This window comes from Olea europaea, unplaced genomic scaffold (genome assembly GCF_002742605.1).
Source record: "Olea europaea var. sylvestris unplaced genomic scaffold, O_europaea_v1 scaffold2259, whole genome shotgun sequence".
NCBI lineage: Eukaryota > Viridiplantae > Streptophyta > Magnoliopsida > Lamiales > Oleaceae > Olea > Olea europaea.
In genome coordinates this window covers 50752-75471 of record NW_019240643.1, presented here as the reverse complement: position 1 = coordinate 75471, position 24720 = coordinate 50752, and the positions used below count along the sequence as shown (strand labels likewise).

General features: G+C 35.6%; 2 protein-coding genes across 16 annotated transcripts in view; both read left to right on the top strand.

Annotated features, from left to right (window-relative positions):
• Positions 1–1225, top strand: part of LOC111381123 (protein cornichon homolog 4-like) — a 3966-nt gene extending 2741 nt beyond the window's left edge. Inside the window, exon 5 of the mRNA XM_023004864.1 lies at positions 791–1225. The gene's annotated coding sequence lies outside the window, so the exon portion shown is untranslated. The remainder of the gene's footprint in view (positions 1–790) is intronic.
• Positions 1226–13282: 12057 nt separating this feature from the next.
• On the top strand, positions 13283–24518 carry LOC111381118 (CCR4-NOT transcription complex subunit 3). Of its 15 annotated transcripts, none has more exons than XM_023004850.1 (17): positions 13283–13526; positions 13625–13756; positions 15074–15190; positions 16453–16503; positions 16948–17037; positions 17119–17265; positions 17550–17660; positions 18205–18273; positions 19904–20069; positions 20145–20626; positions 20909–21073; positions 21770–21938; positions 22845–22990; positions 23088–23369; positions 23456–23590; positions 23719–23897; positions 24216–24518. In XM_023004850.1, the coding sequence occupies exons 1-17, from the start codon at positions 13434–13436 to the stop codon at positions 24280–24282; spliced, it is 2601 nt and encodes an 866-aa protein (XP_022860618.1). In that variant the 5' UTR covers positions 13283–13433; the 3' UTR covers positions 24283–24518. The 15 variants fall into 15 exon arrangements, with proteins under 15 accessions (XP_022860618.1, XP_022860621.1, XP_022860620.1 ...); XM_023004853.1 differs by having other exon boundaries at positions 15053–15190; positions 19943–20069; positions 20157–20626; XM_023004852.1 differs by having other exon boundaries at positions 15053–15190; positions 19943–20069.
• The last annotated feature ends 202 nt before the right edge of the window (positions 24519–24720 follow it).

Genomic DNA, 24720 nt, shown 5'->3' with positions numbered 1-24720 from the left:
GGGAATGTATGAAAGCATAGTTTTCCTAGGGAGAAGTCTATCTTGAAGGGGCAAATGAAAAGTTCAAAGTTATTCTAATATTTTTGCAAGGATCAGCAGTTAATCTTTGAGTAGAGAAAGCATCTTGAAAAATCTGTAAACGGCGAGTTGGTTTTTTCTTTTTTAGATCTAAAAAATGTTGCCATTTCATCCATTCATTTGGCTGAAATCTTGAATATACAGTAATGACAAAAGAGAACCATGATTGAGTTGGAAAAATGATATGCTGTTGCTAGTAGCGGAAGGTACCATGATTTCATCGTTGTTTTTAAATTCCCTTGCTGGGAGAATATCTTGTGTGGAAAGAAGCCTTATTAACTGTCATAGATAAGTTGATAAGGGAAGCCTACTATATTAACATCTGAGCCTGTTGATCTTGTTTGATTTACTAGTTTTGCTGAATCATACTCAGGAGTTAAAAAAAGGAATAATATATCTCGTTTTTTAGTGCATGTATCTTAGTCTTTTCTCCTCGTAATGTCAGATAAGACTCGAGTTACATCACAAAACAAATACATCTTTGGGCCGCAAGGCATCATTTTGAAGTCTTCATCGATGAACTTGACATTCTAGTGTATTGTTTGGTAATGGCAGATGGAAAAAAGACAGTAATATGCACATGCTGTTGTAATATAGTAACCTGGAAAAGTATCTGATTTAGCATCTCTGTTAAATTTTAGATTTTGATTTTGGTGTGATGACGTACATGCATATTGATAGACTACTTGGAATTGGTGCTGAGTATTTGCAGATTTATTAGCTACACTAGCTGCTGATTTTGTCCTGAAATTGTTGTATTGGGGATAATAGTTTTCGATGCAGCTGCCAGTATAAACCGGAATTCTAACCTGGGTTAGCATTCAAAACCATTTGCAGACACATTGTGATCCTTGTAATGGAATGTTTGGTTTGTTGGACCGCAATGTACTTTGGATAGAATAAAATGAGAAAAGGAGGTTAGATTTTTGTCTATTGTATTGTTGAGTATTGTCTAATACAGCATACCAAGTATACTCCCAAGTCTCCAACTGATTGCGAACGGCTTCAGCTAGGGTGGGAAAGAAAGATTACATTTTTACTTTTGTGATAGTTCTTTCTTGGGCAATTTCATTCCACTTATCGCTTGTTTGATAAGGTGACGGTTATAATTTTATTTTATTTTTACTTGTACTTTTGAATTTCAATATTCTAATACTTTTTTATGAAATAGATTTTGTCACTAATACTTGAAGTAATGAATTTTGTTGCTCCATAATATTGTCACGTTTTACACAATGCTTGTTTTCTACATCACTAAAGAGCTTATTTAGCCCAGATTTTGCTGCTTGTCTCGGGATTAGATTCAGGGCTGAGGTGGCGAGACCTTGCCTTGGATTTGAATTTTAAAAAATTCAGATTGAGAGCTGAGATCACGTCTCCCCTGGATCTAATCCCTATTCCACTTCCCCTGTTTTTACAGCAGAACCCATTTAGGCCATATTTGACAACAATTAAAACGAAATTCATTTTTTTCTTAAATTCATTTTCAGTTACAAATTGAATGGTTTCGCCCTCTGAAACAAGAAGTTTTGTCTTGGAGGGATAATATCAATCACTTGACGTCCATCCAATGGATCTGTTTTGAATATTTCATATCTCCCTTCATATTCTCACACCTTTATATTCTTATAATAAAATATTTTGCATATAAATTCAAAAAAAATTTTTTTACTTTTTAATCACACTTTCTTCAAAAATTCATTTTTTTCCATTAAAATTTACTTTAATGGCAGTCAAATAGGATCTTTGTACTTGCATCTCTCTCTAAAAGGAATCTATGCACTCCTGTTGTAAAATTTTGTTTCGCAAGTGTATGACCCGTAACAAGTAATAGTTGACCTAAGAGTCCGAGTATCGATCCCACAAGGACTATTTTTTAGCACTTAATTTAATCTTTCTTTAACTACTATTTGATGAATATAAATAAAAAACAATGATTAAATGTGATTTTTATTCTAAAGACTTAAAAATGCGATTGGATTCGAGGAAAAGTGATTGAGAATTCAAACAATAAATGGACGTTAAGGCGGAACAATTTCACCTATTGGTTACCTTTACTTCATAAATCAAGATTCATAAAACCTAAGGTAGTGTTCGGTCGAATTCTTCTATTGTATTCAACTTACCCCTCTCGAGTTCTCATTGAACCTATATTTAATTAGTTTAATTCCATATCTCTATGCAAATTAAATTTAATTAAACGAGACATTGGCTCTAAGAATTTATACACGACCGCAACAATCAATATAGGTATCTCTACACATTATATCAATTTACCGGATTTTAACATGTGGTCTAAACAAATAATCCATATCTCTACGCAATCATTGTTTACAAATCATCTAATTAGTGATCAAGTAATTAAATGTATTAAGAACAACATTAAAATCAACACATAAAATATAAAAACACTAGAATCTCAATTGCATGAAATAAAGGATTCTAAAAGATTATATTGTTCGCCCTAAAATCAAATTTAACTACTCATAATAATGGAAGAAAAATAGAAAATTGTCTTAGAATATATCACTGAGTTTGAAATAAAGATGTAGAAGAAAAAGTGGAATTCTTGCACCAAGATCTCCTTCCTCTTCCAATGAATGCTTCCAATCTTTAATTCTTGGTGTTAATCTTCTTAAATTTCTCCTTTGAATCTCCCTTCTTATTGTTTTCTCTCCAATATGTCAAGAACCCCTCAAAAGTATGAGGAAGAAGTATTTATAGGCGCCCCTCCGTTTTTATGGCTTTAAAAACGGCCCAAAAAACGCGCCCTAAATCGCCAATCGCAGCGCCTAGGCACTACAAGACAGCGCTTAGAGCACCTACGTGCTGTGTCTTCAGCGCCTAGGCGCTATGGTTGTGGCCCCTAGGCTCTACCTCTCAAGTCCAAATTTCATCTTTTTTTCGTTTTGTAGCACCTAGGCGCTATGAGTGCAGCGCCTAAGTGCCGTCTTTCTGCCCCCAATTTCGTGTTTTTGGCCTCTTCGTCCATTTTAATACTTTTTTTCACATCGCTTCTCCTTATCTTCAAAACAACACTAACAAATATATCAAAAACGTTCTATACTCATAAAATCTAGCATTTAATCAAGCTAAAATTGTTCGAAAATTATGAGTGAAAAAAACTCATCAACTCCACTTGGTCAGTTTTATCACGAGAATTGGAGAGAAAAAGGTGGATATATCCCCCCGTTATACTAAAAGTAACGATGTCAAAGGGACATGCGATCGTGTGTTGTGTTTGTGGAAAGGCTGGTTATTGTTAACTACACCACGTTTTATTTGCAATGTATGTGTTTTATTTTTGCTCTTATATTCCTAACTTTTTTTTTTTTTTGGTCACATTCCTTTCCTCAACATTTTTATTAGTTTGCACATCTTGGATCAAACTACAGTTTTCATCAAAAGAATTTGTTAGGAGAATATAAAAATTATATTCATTTGTTTCTCACATTTTTAAGCACTTATTTGGTGGGGAATAAAATAATATTTTTAGTAGATTTTGGTAAAAAATGATAAAATATGTGATTGAAAAGTTATGGATCCCATAAAATATGTGGTAAAAATAACTGATGACTTTAACTTGGAATAAAATTTTAATTTTAATTTTCATCAAACATGGGCAAAATAATCAAGATAAACAAAAATTAGAAAAGTTGGACAATATATTTCTCCCTTGTTTCAATGCATGTTAGCAAAATATTTGGATCGAAATCATCATCGAAGACAAGATATCCTGGTTAAATGAAAGTCAAGGACAACACTACGAGGAAAAAAGTGGCAGATGCAAGTGCAAAAAATGAGACAAAATTGTAAACCTTAATTGCAATTGAAATGTGTTGTAAATAATAAAAATCGTGGTGTCAATATAATTGTTATTGTGAAAGTTATCACTTAAAAAGGGAGTTCTAGGGCTTCTTTTCTTTCACAAGATTTTTATTATTCATGGAAGTCATCGCTTTAAACAAATTTTTGAAAGATAATTTTGTGAAAGTCTTCTAAAATCTTGTGATTAATGAGAAACAAATTTTGAGATTTTATATGAGTATTTCTGCTTAAAAATTGGTACTCCAGAGACTTTTATAAAAGTATTTAGAAATCATTAAAATTTGAATATCCAAAAACTTATAAAGATTTCTAAAAAGTCCTTATTGAATACATCGTAACTTTTATAAATTTTTTAATAGTTTATAAAAATCTCAATTAAATACACCGTGACTTTTAAAGATTTTTAAAAGTCAAATCTCAATTGAATATACCAATACTTTTAAAGAGTCTCCAAAATTCTACATTAAATACCCCTAAACTTTTTAAATCCAAAAAGTCATTAAAAATTTCAATTGAATACACATCCCTAAAATAAAAGGTTTAAAACTTTAAAAATAAGATATTTATTAAATTTTTGTTTTTGAAATAATTAATTAAAAATATATTTTATAATTTAAATATTGGGTCGCAATTATATAGAATTTGGTCACAAATTATCGGATTAATTGGTTACGAATAATTTATCGGTCACAATTAAAATTTTACAAGTCAAAAATTATTTCACAATCACAAATTTATCAAATTAATAGGCCTCATATTATTCCTTAATCATAAATCACAAAAAGTCACAACTTATTTATGCTCACAAAAACATCAAATTAATTAGTCACGAATTATATTTAAGTCATAAATCATCAAATTATTAGTCATAGATTAACAAATTTTTTGATCACACAATTTATCTATTTCACTGGTCATACATTAACCAATTTATCGGTCACGAAAGAATCAAATCATTTATGACTAGTTGACTACGACCAACACTTGTGACTACCATCTGACCACTAGCACTAGTGACATCTTAGTAGAAATCATCGTTGCAAGAACCACCACCACCAACTGCCAATAGCAAAACCATCATCTCAAACATTGCAGCCAAACACCACCACCACCACTTCACAACTACAACCCCTATCAAAACAATCCCCAAATTTGTCACAGAGCACTATCACTATCGCCATCATCGCCGCATCAACCACACCACCACCACATACAACCACTACAACAACTATATAACCACCGCAATAACTACCACACTACTGCCAGAGCCACCACCATGCCTCAACACCACCACACCCATAGCACACACTACCACAACTGATATGACCCGGGAGTCGAGCCCGACGAAGGCAAGTGCGAGATGAGACCCGTTGATAGCCGATGGCGAATTAATGACGCGATCAAAGGCAAAGCAAGTAAGACAAGCGATGGGATTGCTCGTTCAAGAAACCATTGATGGAACCATGTTCGGGACTCAAAATGGAGCAACTTTCATGTTCGGGTCGAAGGCCAAATCAACTTGGATCAATTTGTTATCAAGCGGTGAAATCGGAGGCTGAAAATAAGCCCGTGCGACCGCACAGTAAAAACACCATGCGGCCGCATGGTGGCATACCGAAAATCAAGATGGCATTTCTTGTTGAACCATGCGACTGCATGAAAATACACCATGTGGCCGCACAAGCAAAAAATTTGGCAATTTTCCATATTTTGGGGATTATGCTCGACTTTTGTACGATTTTTACCTAGTTTTTAGGTTTAGTATAAATAGGAGTTTTCATTCAATTGTTAAAAACTTTTGACATTTTTGATATTCAATTAAAGTGAGGTGTATTGTCTTCTCTTCATCGTTCTTCTTTGAATAATTTCGAACTTATCAAGTGTTAACTTGTGGCGTTCAAACAACCGGATTCAATTCTTGTATTGCGTGATCAAGGGGTCTTTCAAGCGTCGTTCTTGTCGAGTTTTTTGGTTCTACTTTCTTTTGGATTAATCCTAAACTTTTGGATTAATTTGACTTTCTTGGGTTCGTCAATCTCGTTGTGCGTTTCGTAGTCAACATTGCTACGGGGTTCGCATTGGTTGGTATCAGAGCAAGACTCCAAATTAATTGAAGGTTATATCTTTTCGTTACTTGTTAAGTCTTTTCTTATTTTCTTCATTCTTCCCAATTTCTATTGTCATTCTCGTGTCGTTAAATTAGTCAATTTCAATTCATTGAGTTGTTGGTAGTTTAATCATTTTTTCTTTACAAGAGAAGTTAAAAAAAAAATACTATTGTTCATCGTACGGTTACTGTTCATCCGTACAGTAAAATTAAAAAAAAATTGATATTATTATTTCTTGTTTTTTTTTGCTACCAACACAAAAATGACTCTTGAATTGTGTGATTTGGTTATTCCATTGTGTCGATTCTTCACTTTAGTATTGAGTCTATTCACATATTCTTGTAAAAAAAAATAATCATCTATTCCACCTAAATTCAATTCCTTGAGTCTCGTGATTCTTGGTTATTATTCGGTTGTTGAATTCTCGATAAAAAACTTGATTTAGTTCACTTGGTTTTTTGAAGTACTTGAAGGGAGATTTTGAGTGGTAAAAGACAGAGTGATGAGTTTAGTAGAGGGAAAAAACCATATTGAGTGTTTTTCGAGTGATATATTTGTGAGGCATATAAATTTGTGTGACATGATGTCGGAAAGAGAAGGTTCCAACTCCAGCCGAAACGGTAATGACAGCAATGCTTCGGAAGACATGATACGGAGGTTTGAACGAATACTTGGTGATGTTAGGGAGAAGGTGGATAGACGAGCGAAATGGATGGTGCAAATAGGTACCACAATTGCTAATCTCAGCCGGGGACAAGTGGAGATGTCTAATGCTAGAGGGCCGGGTAGGCGTGAATCTAGGAGAGGAAAGCGGGATGAGTATCATGGTGATGATGATGATTTTGATGAAAATGACATTGATATAGGTCAAGCGAGGCATAGGGGTGATAGGATGGAAAGACGGGGTAGAAATAACTTGGGAGATGAAGTAGATGAAAATTTGGGGAGTATTAAAATGACTATTCCGCAATTTAAGGGAAAAAGCGATCCGGAAGCATATTTAGAGTGGGAAAGGAAGGTTGAGATGATTTTTGAGTGTTATAATTATTCGGAGGAGAAAAAGGTAAAATTGGCGGTGCTTGAATTTATGGATTACGCGATGTCTTGGTGGGATCAAGTACTTACATCCCGGCGTAGAACTCGAGAAAGGCCAATTAGCACTTGGAATGAGTTGAAGACATTGATGAGGAGGAGGTTTGTTCCGAGACACTATTATAGGAAAATCCATCAAAAATTACAAGGTTTGTATCAAGGGTCAAAAAGCGTAAGGATTATCACAAGGAGATGGAAATTCTTATGATTTGGGCTAATGTGGAGGAAGATTGGGAAGCTACCATGGCACGGTTCTTGAATGGGTTAAATCGGGATATTGCAAACGTTGTAGAGTTGCAACACTATGTGGAAATCGAGGACATATTACATGTGGCAATGAAGGTCGAGAGACAATTGAAGAGGAAGAGGGCGTCTAGACAACCGTTGGGTACTTCGAATTCTAATTCAACATGGAAATCGAAGTGGGATGACAATAACAAAAAGGGGGCTGCACCTAGAGGTAAAAGTGATCGACAAAAGGGTAAGGATGAAAATGCTAGCAAACCAATATCAAAATCGGAGGCACAACTGTCTCGCAATCGGGACATCGAATGCTTTAGGTGTTTGGGAACGGGGCATATTGCTTCTCAATGGCCAAACAAACGGGCAATGGTGTTGCAGGATAATGGGGAGATAGTGAGCGATAGTGATGGCGAGTTTGATGACATGCCAGCGTTGGAAGGTATTAGTGAAGAAGAAAAAGTTGAAGGGCCAATTGGGGATCTACTAGTCACGAGACGAGCTCTAACTACTCACGTCAAAGCAAATGACTTAGAGTTGCAACGGGAGAACATTTTCCACACTCGACGCCACGTCAACAATACGGTATGTAGTGTTATAATTGATGGTGGTAGTTGCACTAATGTAACTAGGGTATCTCTTGTAGAAAAGTTGGGTTTAACATTGATGAAACACCTGAGACCTTATAAATTGCAATGGTTGAATGAGAGTGGCGAGGTGAGGGTGAATCGAAAAGTGTTAATTAATTTGTCAATTGGGAGTTATAAGGACGAGTTAATGTGTGATGTGGTTCCAATACAAGCGGGACATATTTTATTATGGTGACCATGGCAATACGATAGGAAGGCTATGCATGATGGGTACACAAATCGATATAGTTTCATTAAGGATGGAATGACGATTACTCTTGTGTCATTAACGCTGGCACAAGTCTATGAGAACCAATTAAAATTTAGAAGTGAGGAAGAGAGGAGAGTCAAGGAGTTAGAAAAAAGAGGGAGAAAGTGGTGAGTTAGAGAAGAAGAGAGAAAATGTTGAGATAGCCACTAGAGAGAAAAAGAGAGAGCAAGCATAAGAGAGAAAAGAAGTGGAGTGTTTCGAGAGAAGAGAGAAAACACGAGCGAACTTTTTTGCAAAGAGAGTGATTTGATGAGGACAGTAGTTGAGAGAAAAGAAATGATCTTGTTCGTTTATAAGGAATCACTCCTCAATTTTGAGGAAACTAACCCACCCTTCCATAGTTTGGCTAAGTCTTTGTTGTAGGAATTCGACGATGTATTTTAGGAGGATGCACCAAGTGGATTGCTACCTATTTGAGGCATTGAACATCAAATTGACTTCATACCCGGAACTGTCATTCCAAATTAACCGGCTTATCGAAGCAATCCTGATGAAACTAAGGAGCTTAAAAAACAGGTGGAGGAGTTGATGAGCAAAGAATACGTGAGGGAAAGCATGAGTCCTTGTGCGGTACCGGTTTTGCTTGTGCCAAAAAAAGATGAAACATGGCGAATGTGCGTGGATTGTAGAGCTATCAGCAATGTAACGGTAAAGTATCGTCATCCTATACCTAGGTTAGATGACATGCTTGATGAATTACATGGTGCTTGCATATTTTCTAAAATTGATTTAAAAAGCGGGTATCATCAAATTCGTATGCGGCAGGGTGATGAATGGAAAACGGCTTTTAAAACTAAATATGGTTTATATGAATGGTTGGTTATGCCGTTTGGATTCACAAATGCACCCAACACTTTTATGTGCTTAATGAATCATGTTTTACGTGCTTTTATAGGAAAATTTGTTGTAATTTATTTTGACATTTTAATTTATAGCAAAGACCTAGAATAGCATTTGGAACATTTAAAATGTGTACTAATTGTTTTAAGGAAAGAACAACTCTATGCCAATCTTAAGAAATGCACGTTTTGTATGGATAAAGTTATATTTTTTGGATTTGTGGTTAGTGCTAATAGGGTAGGAGTAGACGATGAAAAGATAAAAGCTATTAGAGATTGGCCGACATATAAAAGTATAATGGAAGTTAGGAGTTTTCATGGTTTGGCTAGTTTTTATCGGCGTTTTGTGAAAGATTTTAGCACTATCACCGCACCACTCACGGAAGTAGTTAAAAAGAGTGTATGTTTTCATTGGGGTGATGAATAGGAACTTGCATTTAATACTATTAAAGGTAGATTGTGTGAAGCACCTGTTTTAACATTACCTAATTTTGACAAAACATTCGAGATTGAGTGTGATACATCAGGAATAGGGATTGTAGCAGTTTTAATGCAGGATCGGAGGCCTATAGCATATTTCAGCGAGAAATTGAGTGGAGCTGCTTTAAATTATCCTACATATGATAAAGAGCTTTATGCACTTGTTCGAGTTTTGGAGACTTAACAGTATTATCTTTGGCCGAAGGAGTTCGTAATACACACCGATCATGAGTCACAAAAGCACTTGCGGGGACAAGGTAAACCGACCTCTCTTAGTCCTAGGTAAACCCAAAACAAAGTCCATCGAGATAGGGTCAGCAAAACGGCACATTTTATATCATGTCACAAAACAGACGATGCCACAAACATTGCTGACTTATTTTTTAAAGAGATTGTGCGTTTACATGGAGTTCCTAGAAGCATTGTGTCGAATCGGGATGTCAAATTTTAAAGTCACTTTTGGAGAGTTTTGTGGGGTAAGTTAGGCACTAAATTACTATTTTCCACAACCTGTCACTCACAAACGAATGGGCAAATCGAGATGGTGAATAGGACCATGACACAATTGTTGCGCACAGTAATCTATAAAAATTTGAAAAGTTGGGAGAAGTGTCTACCATTTGTTGAATTTGCATACAATCGAGCTATTCACTCTATTACGTCATATTCTTCATTTGAAATTGTATATGGTTTTAATCCGCTAACTCTTTTGGATTTAATTCCTTTACCTGTGAATGAACGTGGTAGTTTAGATGGCAAAAAGAAGGCGGAATTGGTTAAGTCATTTCATGAAAAGGTAAAAGCATAAATTGAAAACAAAGGTAAGCTAGTTGCGTCGCAGGCGAACAAAGGTAGGAAGCGCGTGACATTCGAACCACGAGATTGGGTTTGGGTGCACTTCAGGAAGGAGCGGTTTCCGGAGCAAAGGAAGTCCAAGTTGCAACCGAGGGACGATGGTCCATTTCAAGTTATTGAAAAGATAAATGATAATGCATACAAATTGGACCTTCCAGCTGAATATAATGTTCCGGCTACTTTTAATGTATCCGATCTCTCTCTGTTTGATGCATGTTCAGATTTGAGGACGAATCCTTTTGAAGAGAGAGGGGGTGATATGACCCGGGAGGCAAGTGCGAGACGAGACCCGTTGATAGTCGATGGCGGACCAATGATGCGATCAAGGGCAAAGCTAGTGAAACAAGTGATGGGATTACTCATTCAAGAAACCATTGATGGAACCATGTTCGGGACTCAAAATGGAGCAATTTTCATGTTCAGGTCGAAGGCCAAATCAACTTGGGTTAATTTAATATCGAAGGCCGAAGACAGAGGAAAATGATAAGTCTATGTGACCGCATAAACTTATGAGGCTTGCGGTCGCATGGAGGCTTACCAAAACTCAAAGGGGTAAACATACTTGAACTATGTGACCGCATAGAAATGAACGTCGCGGTCGCATATGCAAAAAATTTTGGTGAATTTTCTATTTTTGGCAATTTTCCATATTTTGTTAATTTTTGATTCTTTTCCATATTTTAGGGATTATGCTCGACTTTTGCACGATTTTTACCTAGTTTTTAGGTTTAGTATAAATAGGAATTTTCATTCAATTGTTAAAAACTTTTAACATTTTTGATATTTAATTAAAGTGAGGCGTATTGTCTTCTCTTCATCATTCTTCTTTGAACAATTTCGAACTTATCAAGTGTTAACTTGTGGCGTTCAAACAATCGGATTCAATTCTTGGATTGCGTGATCAAAGGGTCTTTCAATCGTTGTTCTTGTCGAGTTTTTTAGTTCAACTTTCTTTTGGATTAATCCTAAACTTTTGGATTAATTTGGCTTTCTTGGGTTCGTCAATCTCGTTGTAGGTTTCGTAATCAACGTTGCTACGGGATTCACATCAACAGCGCTATTGCACCCATACACACCCACCCACTACTATCGAACCGTCAATCACGACATCGCTCAAAAACTAAAAGAAAAAAAGGAAGAAGAATAAATGGATTGTGCCAGGTCCTGTGCTACTGCATCGGTCGGTGTTGTCGGAGTCATCGAAGTCGCCTGAGATCATGAAGAAATGGGTTGTGATTTATGGTTTTGAGTGGATATAATTTAGAGTGAAAGATAGAGAATATTGAATATTATTAATATTTAATTTTTGTATAAAGAAACTTTAGATTTGATTTTTAAAATTGGATCCTAAAATATATGGTTGGGAAAATTTCATAAGTAAGAGGATGACTATTGCTTAATTCAAAAGTAATAATAAAAGTTTCAAAAATCAAATATTCATTAAAATTTATATATAATTTAATTAATTATATATTTTATTAATTAAACATATTAGGTCACAAATCTATACAATTTAGTCATAAATTTACAATTTAATTAGCCAAATATTATTTTTCGATCACAAATCAGAATATTTTAATGTCACAATTTATTTTACGATCACAATTCAAAAATATTATCAATCGCAGTTTGTTCATCGATCATAGATTAAAAATTTATACTTCATAATTTATCTATAGGTCACAAATTACAAAATTATATGCCACAATTTATTAAACAGTCATAAATTATTAATTTTCTAAGTCACACATTATTTCTTGATTACAATTTATCATTTTTATTGGTCACATATTGTTTATTGATCACAAATTAACCAATTTAATGGTCATAATCAACTAATTAATCCGTAACTACCACAAAAAAATCACTGTCTCCAATAGCACCACCAGCCATCGCCAAAACCATCACCATCACCTGACAACAATACCACTATCTTAAACAAAATCAACACATACACATCGACAGATCACGACTATCAACATCTCACCATCACCACTGCATCCACTACCACGACCACTGGCGTCTTTCGCCACTGTCAAAACATAGAAGCTGTCACCACCACACTCTTAATAACCAAAACCACCAAAACTACCGCACCACACCTGCCATCAACCACTTGTACCACCATCGTACTACACCACCAGGTCTACCACCATCACCATAACCACTAGGTCTACCACCACACAATGAACACAACATTACTACCACTTCACAAAACACCACTTCGCACCACCAGATGCACTATCCACCATGACAAGCACCATATCCGACACTATCAGCCACCACATCACCACACATATAAACACCATCATCACCACACACACAAAACACCACTTCGCCCACATAGGTCATAGATTTGCTTAGCCACCATTAACAACACTTTGTGCGTGCAAACCACTTCCACACCTCACCTTCAGATCCACCAACATCACCATAACCGCCATATTCGACACCTCCAGCCACCACCACAACACCGCCACCACACAAATATCATCACCACCATCACACAAAATTCAATGGTGGGTGGTTCGTCGGAAATTCTCAAGATAGCGGGCAGCGTAGAGAGAATGGAGGGAGGCGACTGGATTGTTGTGGGAAAAATGTAGAGAGAGTGTTGAAATGAATTAGGGTTTTTGTGTATTGGAGTATATATATTTAGTAAAAAAATTATTTTAAAAAACATTAATTGAAAAAAAAAAATCTGATTTTTGAAAAGTGAAAGTTCCCCCAACTTTAGAATTCAGGATTTTAATACTAGAGTTTCGTTAAATTTATCGTGGGCTTCTTTTGATTTCCCGGTATGGCCCAATGGTTCGGGTCGACCCGGCTGAGCGAAACCCGTATTCACAGCACAGCACTCTCTATGTGCCTCGTCAGTGGTCTTTACTTTCACGAAAACCCTACACTTCAGAGAAATTTACGATCACTGATTCACTGGCAACAAATTAAAAAACCCCAGGTTTTTGAATGATTATTTCTCGTTTTTCTTCTACTTCATTCATAGAATTTTGCAATGGGTGCAAGTCGGAAACTACAGGGAGAGATCGATCGCGTTCTTAAGAAGGTCCAAGAAGGTGTCGACCTCTTCGATAGTATTTGGAACAAGGTCCCTTCGGCCTTCTCTTTCATACTCTCTCTATTCTTCTTTTTCTTTTTCTTTTTCTTTTTTTTTTATTGTTTGTTTTTTTCTTTGCTTGTTATCAGGTCTACGATACGGATAATGCGAACCAGAAGGAGAAATTCGAGGCGGACTTGAAGAAGGAAATAAAGAAGCTTCAGAGGTACAGAGACCAGATTAAGACATGGATACAGTCCAGTGAGATCAAGGATAAGAAGGTCCACTCGACTGTTGACTCTGTCCCTGCATTTTTCTTCTAGTACCATAAAATCATTGTCCGAATTTTTTTTTTATTTACGTTTTGCTTTTCTGAATTTTCAGGGCCTGTTTCTAAATGACATTAGTCCACTTGCTTAGTTCATTTCGGTAGTCATCAATCTCACGATGTGTATTTGATGTTGTGGAATTAGTCCATGAACATAAAAGTTTTTGAGTCACATAACTGCAGCTGCATTGTTAAATTTTGAATTATTTATTTTTTGCTGCTAATGAGTGGGGTCATTCTTTTGTATAGATTTAATGTTTATTGAAACTATAAGTTTAAAGAATAAAGGTCAGTACCACTCGTTCACAAAGGAAGAGATATCGTGTCCAAAGTTTGTAAATCATGTCATTAAGATTGTGCGTGCTGTGAGTTATTATACTGACTTTTCTTCTAATTTAATATATTGCTAAACATAAATGTGCTTGATATACTTACAAAGCAACTTATCCAGCACGCATAACTTCACTTATTTACTTAAAAGCAGCTTATCCTTTTTATACTGCTGCAATGGAAGTTTATAAGAAAAATAATCTGGAAGATATAAAATTGTATTTTATGGTTCTGTTGGATCCTAGAGATTATAACTCCAACCCAAGAATCTGTGCTTGCGTATCTGTAGCGAATGTTATAGAAGCTAGTGGTCATGTTTTTTAACTGAGTTTCGTCTTTTAGCATTTGTCGAGTGGCTTATGCAAGTGGTAGCAGGGCATTTGTGAGTGAGAAGTTGAGCAAGTGACATATCTAAGTGATTATCCTCACTTCATCTATACCATAAACGGCAGTAATTTTCTGATACACATCCTTGATTCAACACTCATTTTGAGTTTATCAGGTTTAAGCGTTTTATATTTTGTTTAGCTGTAAAATCTGTATGCCTGTCTACTTCTAGTTGTAAACTCAGAGGTATATAGAACTATTTAATCGATCAATTCCATTTCATCTCATGTTTTGATCCACAGCATTGATTCAGCATGTGTATTGAGTATTCGGGCTTAACGCATTTTGTTTATAAAATTAAGCTCTGAGCTCATATTTTGCTTAGTTGTTGACACACATTTTTAGTATCTTTCCGTTACTCCTTTTGGCATATCTTTTTCACCAGGTGCTCTTTTCCCTTTTCTTTCAATAATATCATCATCTGAACTGAATTTTTGCAAAATTTCTGAAATAATCTACAAAGTTTATGCACTTGTTTAATGCCATCACTCTGAGGTTGACAATGGATTTCTTCTGATACATGTTGACATAGGTTAGTGCCTCTTATGATCAGGCTCTGATGGATGCTCGCAAGGTTATTGAGCGTGAAATGGAAAGATTTAAGATATGTGAAAAGGAAACTAAGACGAAAGCATTCTCAAAAGAAGGCCTTGGCCAGCAACCTAAAACGGTAGGCATTACACTGCTCTTTTCCTGTTTTTGACAATTCCCTATTTCTATGATCGACTTTAAGGATTTCCTCTATTTTAGAAGATTTTGGAATTATGTGAATTAAGACCCACCAAGGAGCAATATTTGATTGTGCAAGTTTAGATAGGCAGTATCAACTAAAGTGGTAGGCATTACGCTGTCTTTTTGCTGTTTTCGACAATCCCCACGCTCTATAATGTTCACCATTATGGATTTCCTATGTTTTAGTAGATTTTGGAGTCTTGTGTATAAAAACTCATTAAAATAGCAATCTTTTAGTGTGTAAGTGTTACGTTTGTCTATAGCATGCCACTAGATGTGTTCTTTAAACTCATGTTAATATTAGTGCTTGTGATAATCAATGAACAGATACATTGTTCACATCGCAATGGTGAAGGTAGAAATGAGAATTTTTTTGTTCTATATTGTTTTAACTTCCGTTTTGTTTTGTTTGTATTATCTGTTTTGCAGTTTTGTTAAGGAAAGTTTAAAGCTTGTAACTGCTTCTAAGAAGCACCGATACTTTTATAAACTCATTACGTACCCGTATTTGATATGTATCCAAGTTTTGATGCTCTCTGATACCCTTCAATACGTACACCGGATACTTTTTTTTTTTTTTTTGATTATTTTATATATATTTTTAATTTTCGATACGTATCCGATACATAAATTGCATGATTTTCAACACGTATCAGATATGTATTTTTTAAATTATTTTAATAACTTATTGATTATCAATAATATTTATTGAAAATAAACAATTAGAGTTTTAAAATTAACTAGACCTTTTTGTTGGAAAATGCACAATATTATTAATCTTGCAATACATATGAAACCGTGTTATAGTTGACAAATATATTTTTCTAATTGAAAATAGATAGTGATTAGTATTAAGTAATACATTTAAAATTGTGTTATGCTGATTCTATTATTCAAAATAGATAATGATTTAATATATGTAAGCCCGTGTTGGTAGAGTACTTTAGTATTTTTTTTTTTTTTTAATTGCTATGCTTCTGTATTACTTTTCTTTATATTAATAAAATTATGTTGAATTTTATAAAACATATCGGCGTATCCTAATTTTTTCAAAAAATTCTTATCGGCGTGTATGTATTGTATCGTATCTGAATTATGTATCTGTATCCATGCTTCTTAGAATTGTGTGATAAATTTTTATCGTCTCTTCTAGTTATAATTTTAGGTAGTGTTTATATTAATTTTTTCCTTGTGCACTAGGATCCTAAGGAAAAGGCTAAATCAGAGACAAGAGATTGGTTGAACAATGTGGTATGCACCTGAGACTTTGCTTACTGTTTCTTTTTGTTGAGTTGCTTGATCTGGAGTCATGTAGAGTATGGAAGTATTTCACTTGCTGTTTCCTTTTACATCCTTTTTTTCTCCTCTTTGCTTTTTGCTTATTTAAAGTCTTTCATAAATCTAAATAATTAGTTGTTTGAGAACCAATGCAATCTTTTGTGGTTTGAATTCTAGAAGTTAAGATGAGCAGGGAAGCCTAATAGGTCCCAATTTGTTCCCTATGCTAACCATAGCATTTCTTGTTTGATTGGAATGGCTAATTCAGCCTATGGGTATCGCTTTATTCTCAGTAGCTAGATCTTTCTGTTTAACTATTTATATATTTCTAGCATTTCATAATATATAATTTTAGCTATTTACAATAAGCTAATCTCGACATAATTATTTTCAAGTCGTTATTTTCCTATTGAGTAGGTTGGGGAGCTGGAAAATCAAATTGATAGCTTTGAAGCTGAAATAGAGGGTCTTTCTGTTAAGAAAGGGAAAACAAGGCCTCCCAGACTGGTATAACAGGAAGGAATAAGATATTTGTGCCAGTGAGCTGTTGTGTGCTTACTGTAGCTTACAAAATTTTTTTGTTCACAGACGCATTTGGAGACATCCATTACCCGGCATAAGGCTCATATACAGAAGCTAGAACTGATTTTGAGGCTACTAGACAACGATGAATTGAGTCCGGAGCAAGTCAATGATGTTAGGGATTTTTTGGATGACTACGTTGAACGGAATCAGGTCTTTCATATTAAGAAATTGCTTTCTTAACCATCCATCGATAGATGACAAATTTTATCAATATTATTTGATTCCTTATCCTGTTATTGTGATTGTGATTTTTTGAATGATGCAGAGTGACACAATTGTGATTTTGAATGAAATGTAAAAAAATTAGGAGAGCAGATTTGTATTGCCCCTTTCTTTGGATTTTCCTAAAATGTATTTATTCTGTTTTTCTTTTTTTTTTTTTTTTTTTGATTTGCACATATTGATCTGTCTTTCTTTTGGGTATAATTTTGTAGGAGGATTTTGATGAATTCAATGATGTTGATGATCTTTACAGTTCTCTACCTTTAGACAAGGTGGAGTCTCTTGAAGAGCTAGGTCCAATTGGTATCCCTGCTCTCTCAAAGGTGAACTAATTCTCCCATATGTCACTCTCGTTTTTGTTCTTTTTTGTGTGAAGTTGCTTTTTATTTAGTTCTACATATGCTTTTTGGCAATAAATTTTTTGGGATATATGGTATTCTTAATTGTCAGTCACGTGCAGAAACATTTCAAATCAAATATTAGGAGTTACTACTAACCATGGTTTACTAATATAGCATAGTTATGTGTATGTTGTAGTTAGCAATTTAAAAGAATTATTGGTTTTTGAAATTGTGAGTGTGTTGCCATTATCTTGAAGAGACATGGTTTTTTTCTTTTTGATACCAAGTCGTGTGAACTTTTCACGCACAGTGACCAAGTGCAAGGGTAGAAGGCTAGGTGAAAACCTTTAAGCTATTCCATTATGATTCCTGAAAGTGCCTTTTTTTCTCTCCCTTTTCTCCTATCAAGGTTTTGCATGTGAGATGTGTGCTGTCTTGAACACCGGTATATTTTGTCTTTCCTATGAGATGATAAGACTAAGTTGGAGTAGAAACTGTAATTCCATTTTTTTTTTCCTGTTGGCAGGGTATTAGTGCCTCCAGTGCAGTTTTAAACACGAAAAATTCTTTGGCTGCAACATCTGCTCAAGCTTCAGTATGTTCTTTCTTTACCCCAATGTTAGGTTGACCATCGATTAGATCAGATCCGTTAATACTTTTCGCCAAAATTTTGGATCTCTCTCTGTAGATTTTTCTGGGGATGGAGGAGAAGAAGATTCCCTTAGTGTTTTTCCATCCAAAACCTTAAGAAACTATTGGTTCTAAGACACCAAGAGAAATTTTTGTGTTACATATCAACTTGTCTTGAACCGTTATAGCAGGCATTAACTATTTTTTTGAGGTGCCTACTGGAACAGTTTTCAGACACATGCAAACTTATCGAAGCTGAGCTGGAGATTGTCATGTTCAGCTCTGTGATGCATGTGCTGGCTGATCAGGAAAAACTCATACAATTCAGTTATTTTTCAGAACGAGTTAGCAGACTGCTTAGGAAGCACTTTAAATAGAAATATAATGATTAAGAACTAAAACTTTAAATAGAAAAATATAATGATTGAGAGAAACAAACGAAGGAATCGAGAAAAATTGAGGCATTTATATATTTTGGAAATATAACTAACATAAATCTTAAAACCCACTCGAGTTATTTTGTTCACAAAAACATTTGAACAAAATTTGTTATAGTAATGGAGTTCTATGCTTCTACCCTACTAAATCTCTCACTCATGACTATTCCGTTTTACACATCCTTTATATTTGTATATCGGTTGTGGGTTTTTTCCCCTACCAATTGTGGCGTGTAATAGAGATTTATTCTTTGAGGGCTTACTGAAGATCTTGGTTGTCTGAGCTTTTTCTAAACGGACAAGAATTATATTTAAATCTTAGTTCTTTTCCGTTTTCCCATCAGTATATGGAGTAGGTAAATGACTTCCATTGTAGATCTCTCAGGCATAAAAGAAAACTGGTTCCCTAAGACATTAAATTACACATCAATCTATGCTTAGTAACCATCGTTTGCTATTTTATTGTTTGACTAATGAGCTTAGCATCTTCATAGTTTATGTAGTCTTGAATATATCCGTTATTCTTGTACATAGGCATTATAGTTCCCATGTTCCGTTTGTTAGGCATCATTTTCTCTTCACGATCTCATTTAATAATGTAGTCAGTCCTAAGATACCCGTCTTGTCTACATACTTCCCATACTAGCTTAGAGACTCCATTTGGATGAATTACTTTCTACGTCTTTATTTTCTTCTTCGTCTCAGAATTGTCGTGGTTCCTCAAGATTCACTCTAAACATTCTGTTAAATTTTTGTTTATAATTTGTCTTCTTTCGTTCTCATCATTATGGAATAAAATTGTTTGGTTTTTATCCTTACTACCTTGGTTGGTTTCACTCCTCTTTCTCCTTGGCTGATATACATTAATATAGCTCTTCTTTCCAACTCTGTTTTGGTGGATCAAATAGAGAGGAGAAATTATTTTATTGAGAGGCAAACAAACCAGCTTAGCAGCATATGAATTAGTTTCGCAGTGCAACATGAAATATATTGTAGTAGGGGCATACCTTAACATAAACCAAGTTGCTTCTGCATCATTATGCAACAATGAACTACCAAGTTGCTTCTGCTTAATTATTAACTCTTTTTTGCTTTTCTGAGTGCTTGTGCATTTAGTTGATGTATCTGACATGTAGCATCACTTGATGCTATCTCTAGGCCATAGTTACTACAATCCAACAGGGTGCTTCTGTCCAGGAACTAGGAGATGAAACAGCTTCCCAGGAGAGTAACTCTTATACAGTTGCAAGAACCCCACCTCCTAGTAATAGTGGACTCATTCCTTCTGCACCACAAACGCCATTAGCAAGCCATGTTGATCCTGGTACTGAACTGGCTCAACTATATCTTAGCTGATGAATTAGCTCCTTTGTTATTCTTTCACTCCTGATTCGTTAAGTTGCTCTAAAAGTTGCAGGTGTGGTTGTAGATTCATCTGCAGTGACCATGTCAAGTGTGGTAGAGGAAGAGGAAACCTTCCCTGCTCATAAATCATCCATTGCTCTTGCTGAAACTGGATTAAGGGGTCTTAGTAGAGCTGCTCTATCCAGCCAACCTTCAACTATCCCAAGTAGTTCTGGCAGTACAATTTCCAGCAGTGGGGCCCTTGGTACTTTCCCTTCAGCTTCTGAAATAGGGAAAAGAAATATATTAGGTCCTGATGAAAGATTGGGGAACGGAAGCATGATGCAGTCTGTTGTTTCCCCTGTCAGTAACAGAATAATCTTGCCACAAGCTGCCAAAGCTAATGATGGACTGGGCTCGGCAGAGACTGGTAATGTTAGTGAGGGTGGAGTTATGGGTGGCAGGGTTTTTTCTCCGTCTGGAGTTCCTGGCATACAATGGAGGCCTGGAAGTTCCTTTCAGAACCAGAATGAAGCAGTATGTGCTACTCTTACTCTCTCTCTCACACACACACCCCTCTTTTTTATTTTATCGAAGAATCGGAAAAACTTAGTGCTGTGGTAAGAATTGTACCATTAATGGTACATTATCAAGAATTATGGTCGTTTACTTCTTAGGGAATGCTTTGTTTTGCTGCATGTTTTGTGCATCTTTAATCTCATGGGGAAGGGATGTTCTGAAGCATATATTTTAATATTATCTGTTTTCTGCAATCCATTCATATGGAATAGTATTAATTATATCTCTCTGGATTTTCAGGGGCAGCTCCGTGGCAGAACTGAGATTGCTCCTGACCAGAGGGAGAAGTTTTTACAAAGATATCAGCAGGTACAGCAGCAAAGTCAGACAAATCTTCTTGGGATGCCTTCTCTTGCTGGAGGAAAGCAGTATGCCACTCAGCAACAGAACCCACTCTTGCAGCAGGTGCTCTTTTCTGGGTTCCTTCCTGAAGCTTCCTGCCTTTTAACTGTCATTTGCATTTCGTTATTTGTTTTTCTTCCTTCTCTTCTGTAGCTAGTTTTATGTGTGTTTAGCCAAACAATTTTATTCGAGGTTGGATGATATTTGATCTTTTGGGATGAATTCATGAATCTTGAAGGTTATTCCTTAGATATTTTATGATGGAACATTGCTCCCTCAAGCGCACACACACACACACACACACTTAGGATTATGTGTTCCTTTATAGTTTCAAAGGTAGGAATTTTCATTACCACTTTTTTCACTTTTACATGCGCTCATACAATTGGTTAAATTCCGTACTCATCCTCTAATATCTTTTAAATGGACTATTATATTTCATGGAATTGTTTATTGCAATTGTTTTTAATGACTCCCAATAATTTTTCAAAAACATAAAAGTCGATATTGTAAAGACTGAAGAAGATTTGGTGTGGCACATTTGCTTAGAACAAAGTGCTTGTTTGGTAATGCATTTTAAATGCTTATAAGCTGTGGTTCTTACTGGAATGTGTGTATAATAAATGGGTAGTAATTTGTGGGTAAAAAATGTTTGGCTAGCTTAAATTATAATTAAACTTTGCCAAACATGCTTGATTTCTTTTATATTGGCTTTCTTGATGCATGAAATATGTGGTTGACATGATGCAATAATTTCAGTTCACTTCTCAAGGCTCGTCTGTCGCTCCTCAGCTTGGGTTGGGAGTCGGCGTCCAAGCTGCAGGTCTTAACAATGTTATATCACCTGCTTCAGTGCAGCAGCAGCCAACTGCAATCCATCAACAATCTAATCAACAGGCGCCTATATCTACAGTATCTAGGGAGGCTGGTAATTTTTGATAATTTGTTGAGTTCATGTTACTCGTATCCATATGGCACTTAACATGCCAAAGCTTAGAATATTGAGTTAAATCAATTTTTAGATTTGAAGTATGTTAGCCCGTGGCCAATTTTGTTCCTTCCCCCATTTTGATAACCAAACCAACTGCCGCCGCTGTCGAAGAGAAGTGAAATCCCACTTGAGAAATCAAAGACAATTTGGTAGTACCTTTTAACTGCAATCTTGAAATTCAAGCTTTGAATGGAAAATGAGTATATTCTTTGTTCTTAGGGAAAGGCAAATGTGATAAAAGCACAATACTTAACATGTAAATGTCTATTTTTGGTCACTTCTTGAAGTCCAGAAGTTAACTTATTTTGAGAGACAGGACTGTTGTTTGTATCTTCAGCTAATTTTTAGACTAAATCTTTGATCTACGGTATTGAATTTCGAAACTCCATGAAAACTTTATAACTTCTCGACAGCCCACGTCTTTCGAATTCTTTTAAATGCTATAATTATACAATTGCATGATTTCTTCTTATATTTCTGGAAAAAAAAGCCTGATCAGGAACTTAAGCTTGGTATGATGTAAAACTTTCCGTGAAGGGAGTATTCAAGTATATGTCATATCATTTATATAATACTTCTCATTGCTCTTAGTTCATTTTCCATCAAGATATCTTATTATATCAAGCATTAGAAGTGGAAGTGTTGCCCATTCTTTGGAGATTCATCACTAAAAGGAAATTTGGGGCACAAATCCCAAGCTATGTTTAAAACATTTTCCATTGTCTGATATGGGTAGAGTTCAACGTGATTGTTTATGAGACCGCTGTATACGATAAATTGTTTTGGAGGGCTATTTATTCATTACAACTTCTTGATTATGGGATGTTGTTTGTAACTGTGCAGACTCAGGCCTCACAAAAGTTGAGGAGTTGCAGGAGCAACAAGCTATTTCTGAAGATTCAGCAGCAGAATCTGGTTCAAACTCTGGGCTTGGAAAGAATCTTATGCAAGAGGATGATTTGAAACCTTCTTATGCATTGGATGCACCTGTACATTTAAACATCTTTAGTTTACATCTACAACCGTCGAGAGATATTTTTCTGTGAGACATTGATGCAATCAACTAAACTGTTGCTATTTATGCAGCAAGCTGGAGTTACTGGCTCACTTGTTGAAACGTCTCAGGTGATGAGGGATACTGATCTTTCTCCAGGGCAACCTTTGCAATCCAATCCACCTTCTGGAAGTCTTGGTGTTATTGGTCGAAGAGGAGTCTCTGACCTTGGTGCCATTGGTGATAGCGTCTCTGCATCAGCTGCAAATCCTGGAGGATTTCATGATCAGTTATACAATTTGCAGATGCTGGAAGCTGCTTACTATAAACTTCCTCAACCCAAAGATTCTGAGCGTGCAAAGACCTATACCCCAGTATGAAATTTGATCTTGCCAAATTTTGTTATTTGTTGATTTTCTTCTTCACCAAATCATCCACTGTTTTCTTCTGCTATATACAGAGACACCCAGCAGTTACCCCCTCAAGCTTTCCTCAAGTACAGGCACCTATTGTGAATAATCCTGCTTTCTGGGAACGCCTTGGATCCGATGCTTATGGCACTGATACTTTGTTTTTTGCATTTTACTACCAGCAGGTTCTTTTCCTTTTTTTTTCCTTTAATTTTTATTTATTTTTTTGTTTTCGAAAGTCTTTCATTTCTCATTGTGTCTGAAATTCTTAGTAGTTTCAATGATTTTGTTCTCATTTAACTAATGTATGCAGAATACTTACCAGCAATATCTGGCTGCTAAGGAATTGAAGAAGCAGTCTTGGAGATACCACAGAAAGTACAACATATGGTTCCAACGACACGAGGAGCCAAAAGTGGCCACAGATGATTTCGAACAGGGGACATATGTGTACTTTGATTTCCATATTGCCAATGACGAACAACATGGATGGTAAGTTTATCCAAACTCTAGACGTCCATTTGTACATTACTCCATGTATTTTTTTGCATAGTAATTTGACTTCCAACTGAAATTTTTAGAATCTTGCCATCTCAGAGATTAAAAGGCTCTTTGTCCTGTCACTGTGTCATTACAACTAGCTCTACATAACTGAGAATTTACTCCTAAACTGTATTAAAATGGTTTCTTTTGCTGTGTTTGTGTGCATCAACAAGTGAGAGTAATTTATATGGCGGACGTAATTCTAATCTTTTTTGAGAAAATTATCCTTTCCGGATATTCAGTTACTTCTGTCTTTGCTTTTCTCAGGTGCCAGAGAATCAGGACTGATTTCACATTTGAATACGGTTTTCTGGAAGATGAACTTATTGTGTAGAATCTGTACAGCATTCACTGCTGGTTCGAACCGCCCTGATTATCGACCAACTCCAAGTAACATACATTAATATGTTCTTTCTTTTGACAAAGTAAATCTATTTGGATTTATAATGTTAAATGCGTTTCTCAATAAACTCATGGGGATTGAACATCACTGCTTTTTATACTATAATGCATCTGGAGAGACCAGCTAAGAGATGGTTCAATTTAACATTTTTACCTGTTGTGCCCTTATGATTTAGAATTATGTGCTCAATCTGCTAAACTTGCAGCAGCTTGTCTCGGATTTGACTCGGATTTGACCTTTTATAAGTCATGACTGTCACTTGGCTTTCTTGATGCAATTCCCTGTTATAGATGAGCTAGCTTAAACTTTGTAGTAAGCAAGTTTTTTGTTTGTAAAATAACTTAAAAAAGTTCTGTAAACGTGCTTTAT

Excerpts from the sequence above, each read along its gene's own strand:
- LOC111381118 (XM_023004846.1), top strand. The coding sequence starts at position 13,434 with ATGGGTGCAAGTCGGAAACTACAGGGAGAGATCGATCGCGTTCTTAAG. Across the intron at positions 17,266-17,549 it reads ACTACGTTGAACGGAATCAG|GAGGATTTTGATGAATTCAA; the intron begins GTCTTTCATATT and ends ATAATTTTGTAG. Across the intron at positions 21,074-21,769 it reads AGAACCCACTCTTGCAGCAG|TTCACTTCTCAAGGCTCGTC; the intron begins GTGCTCTTTTCT and ends CAATAATTTCAG.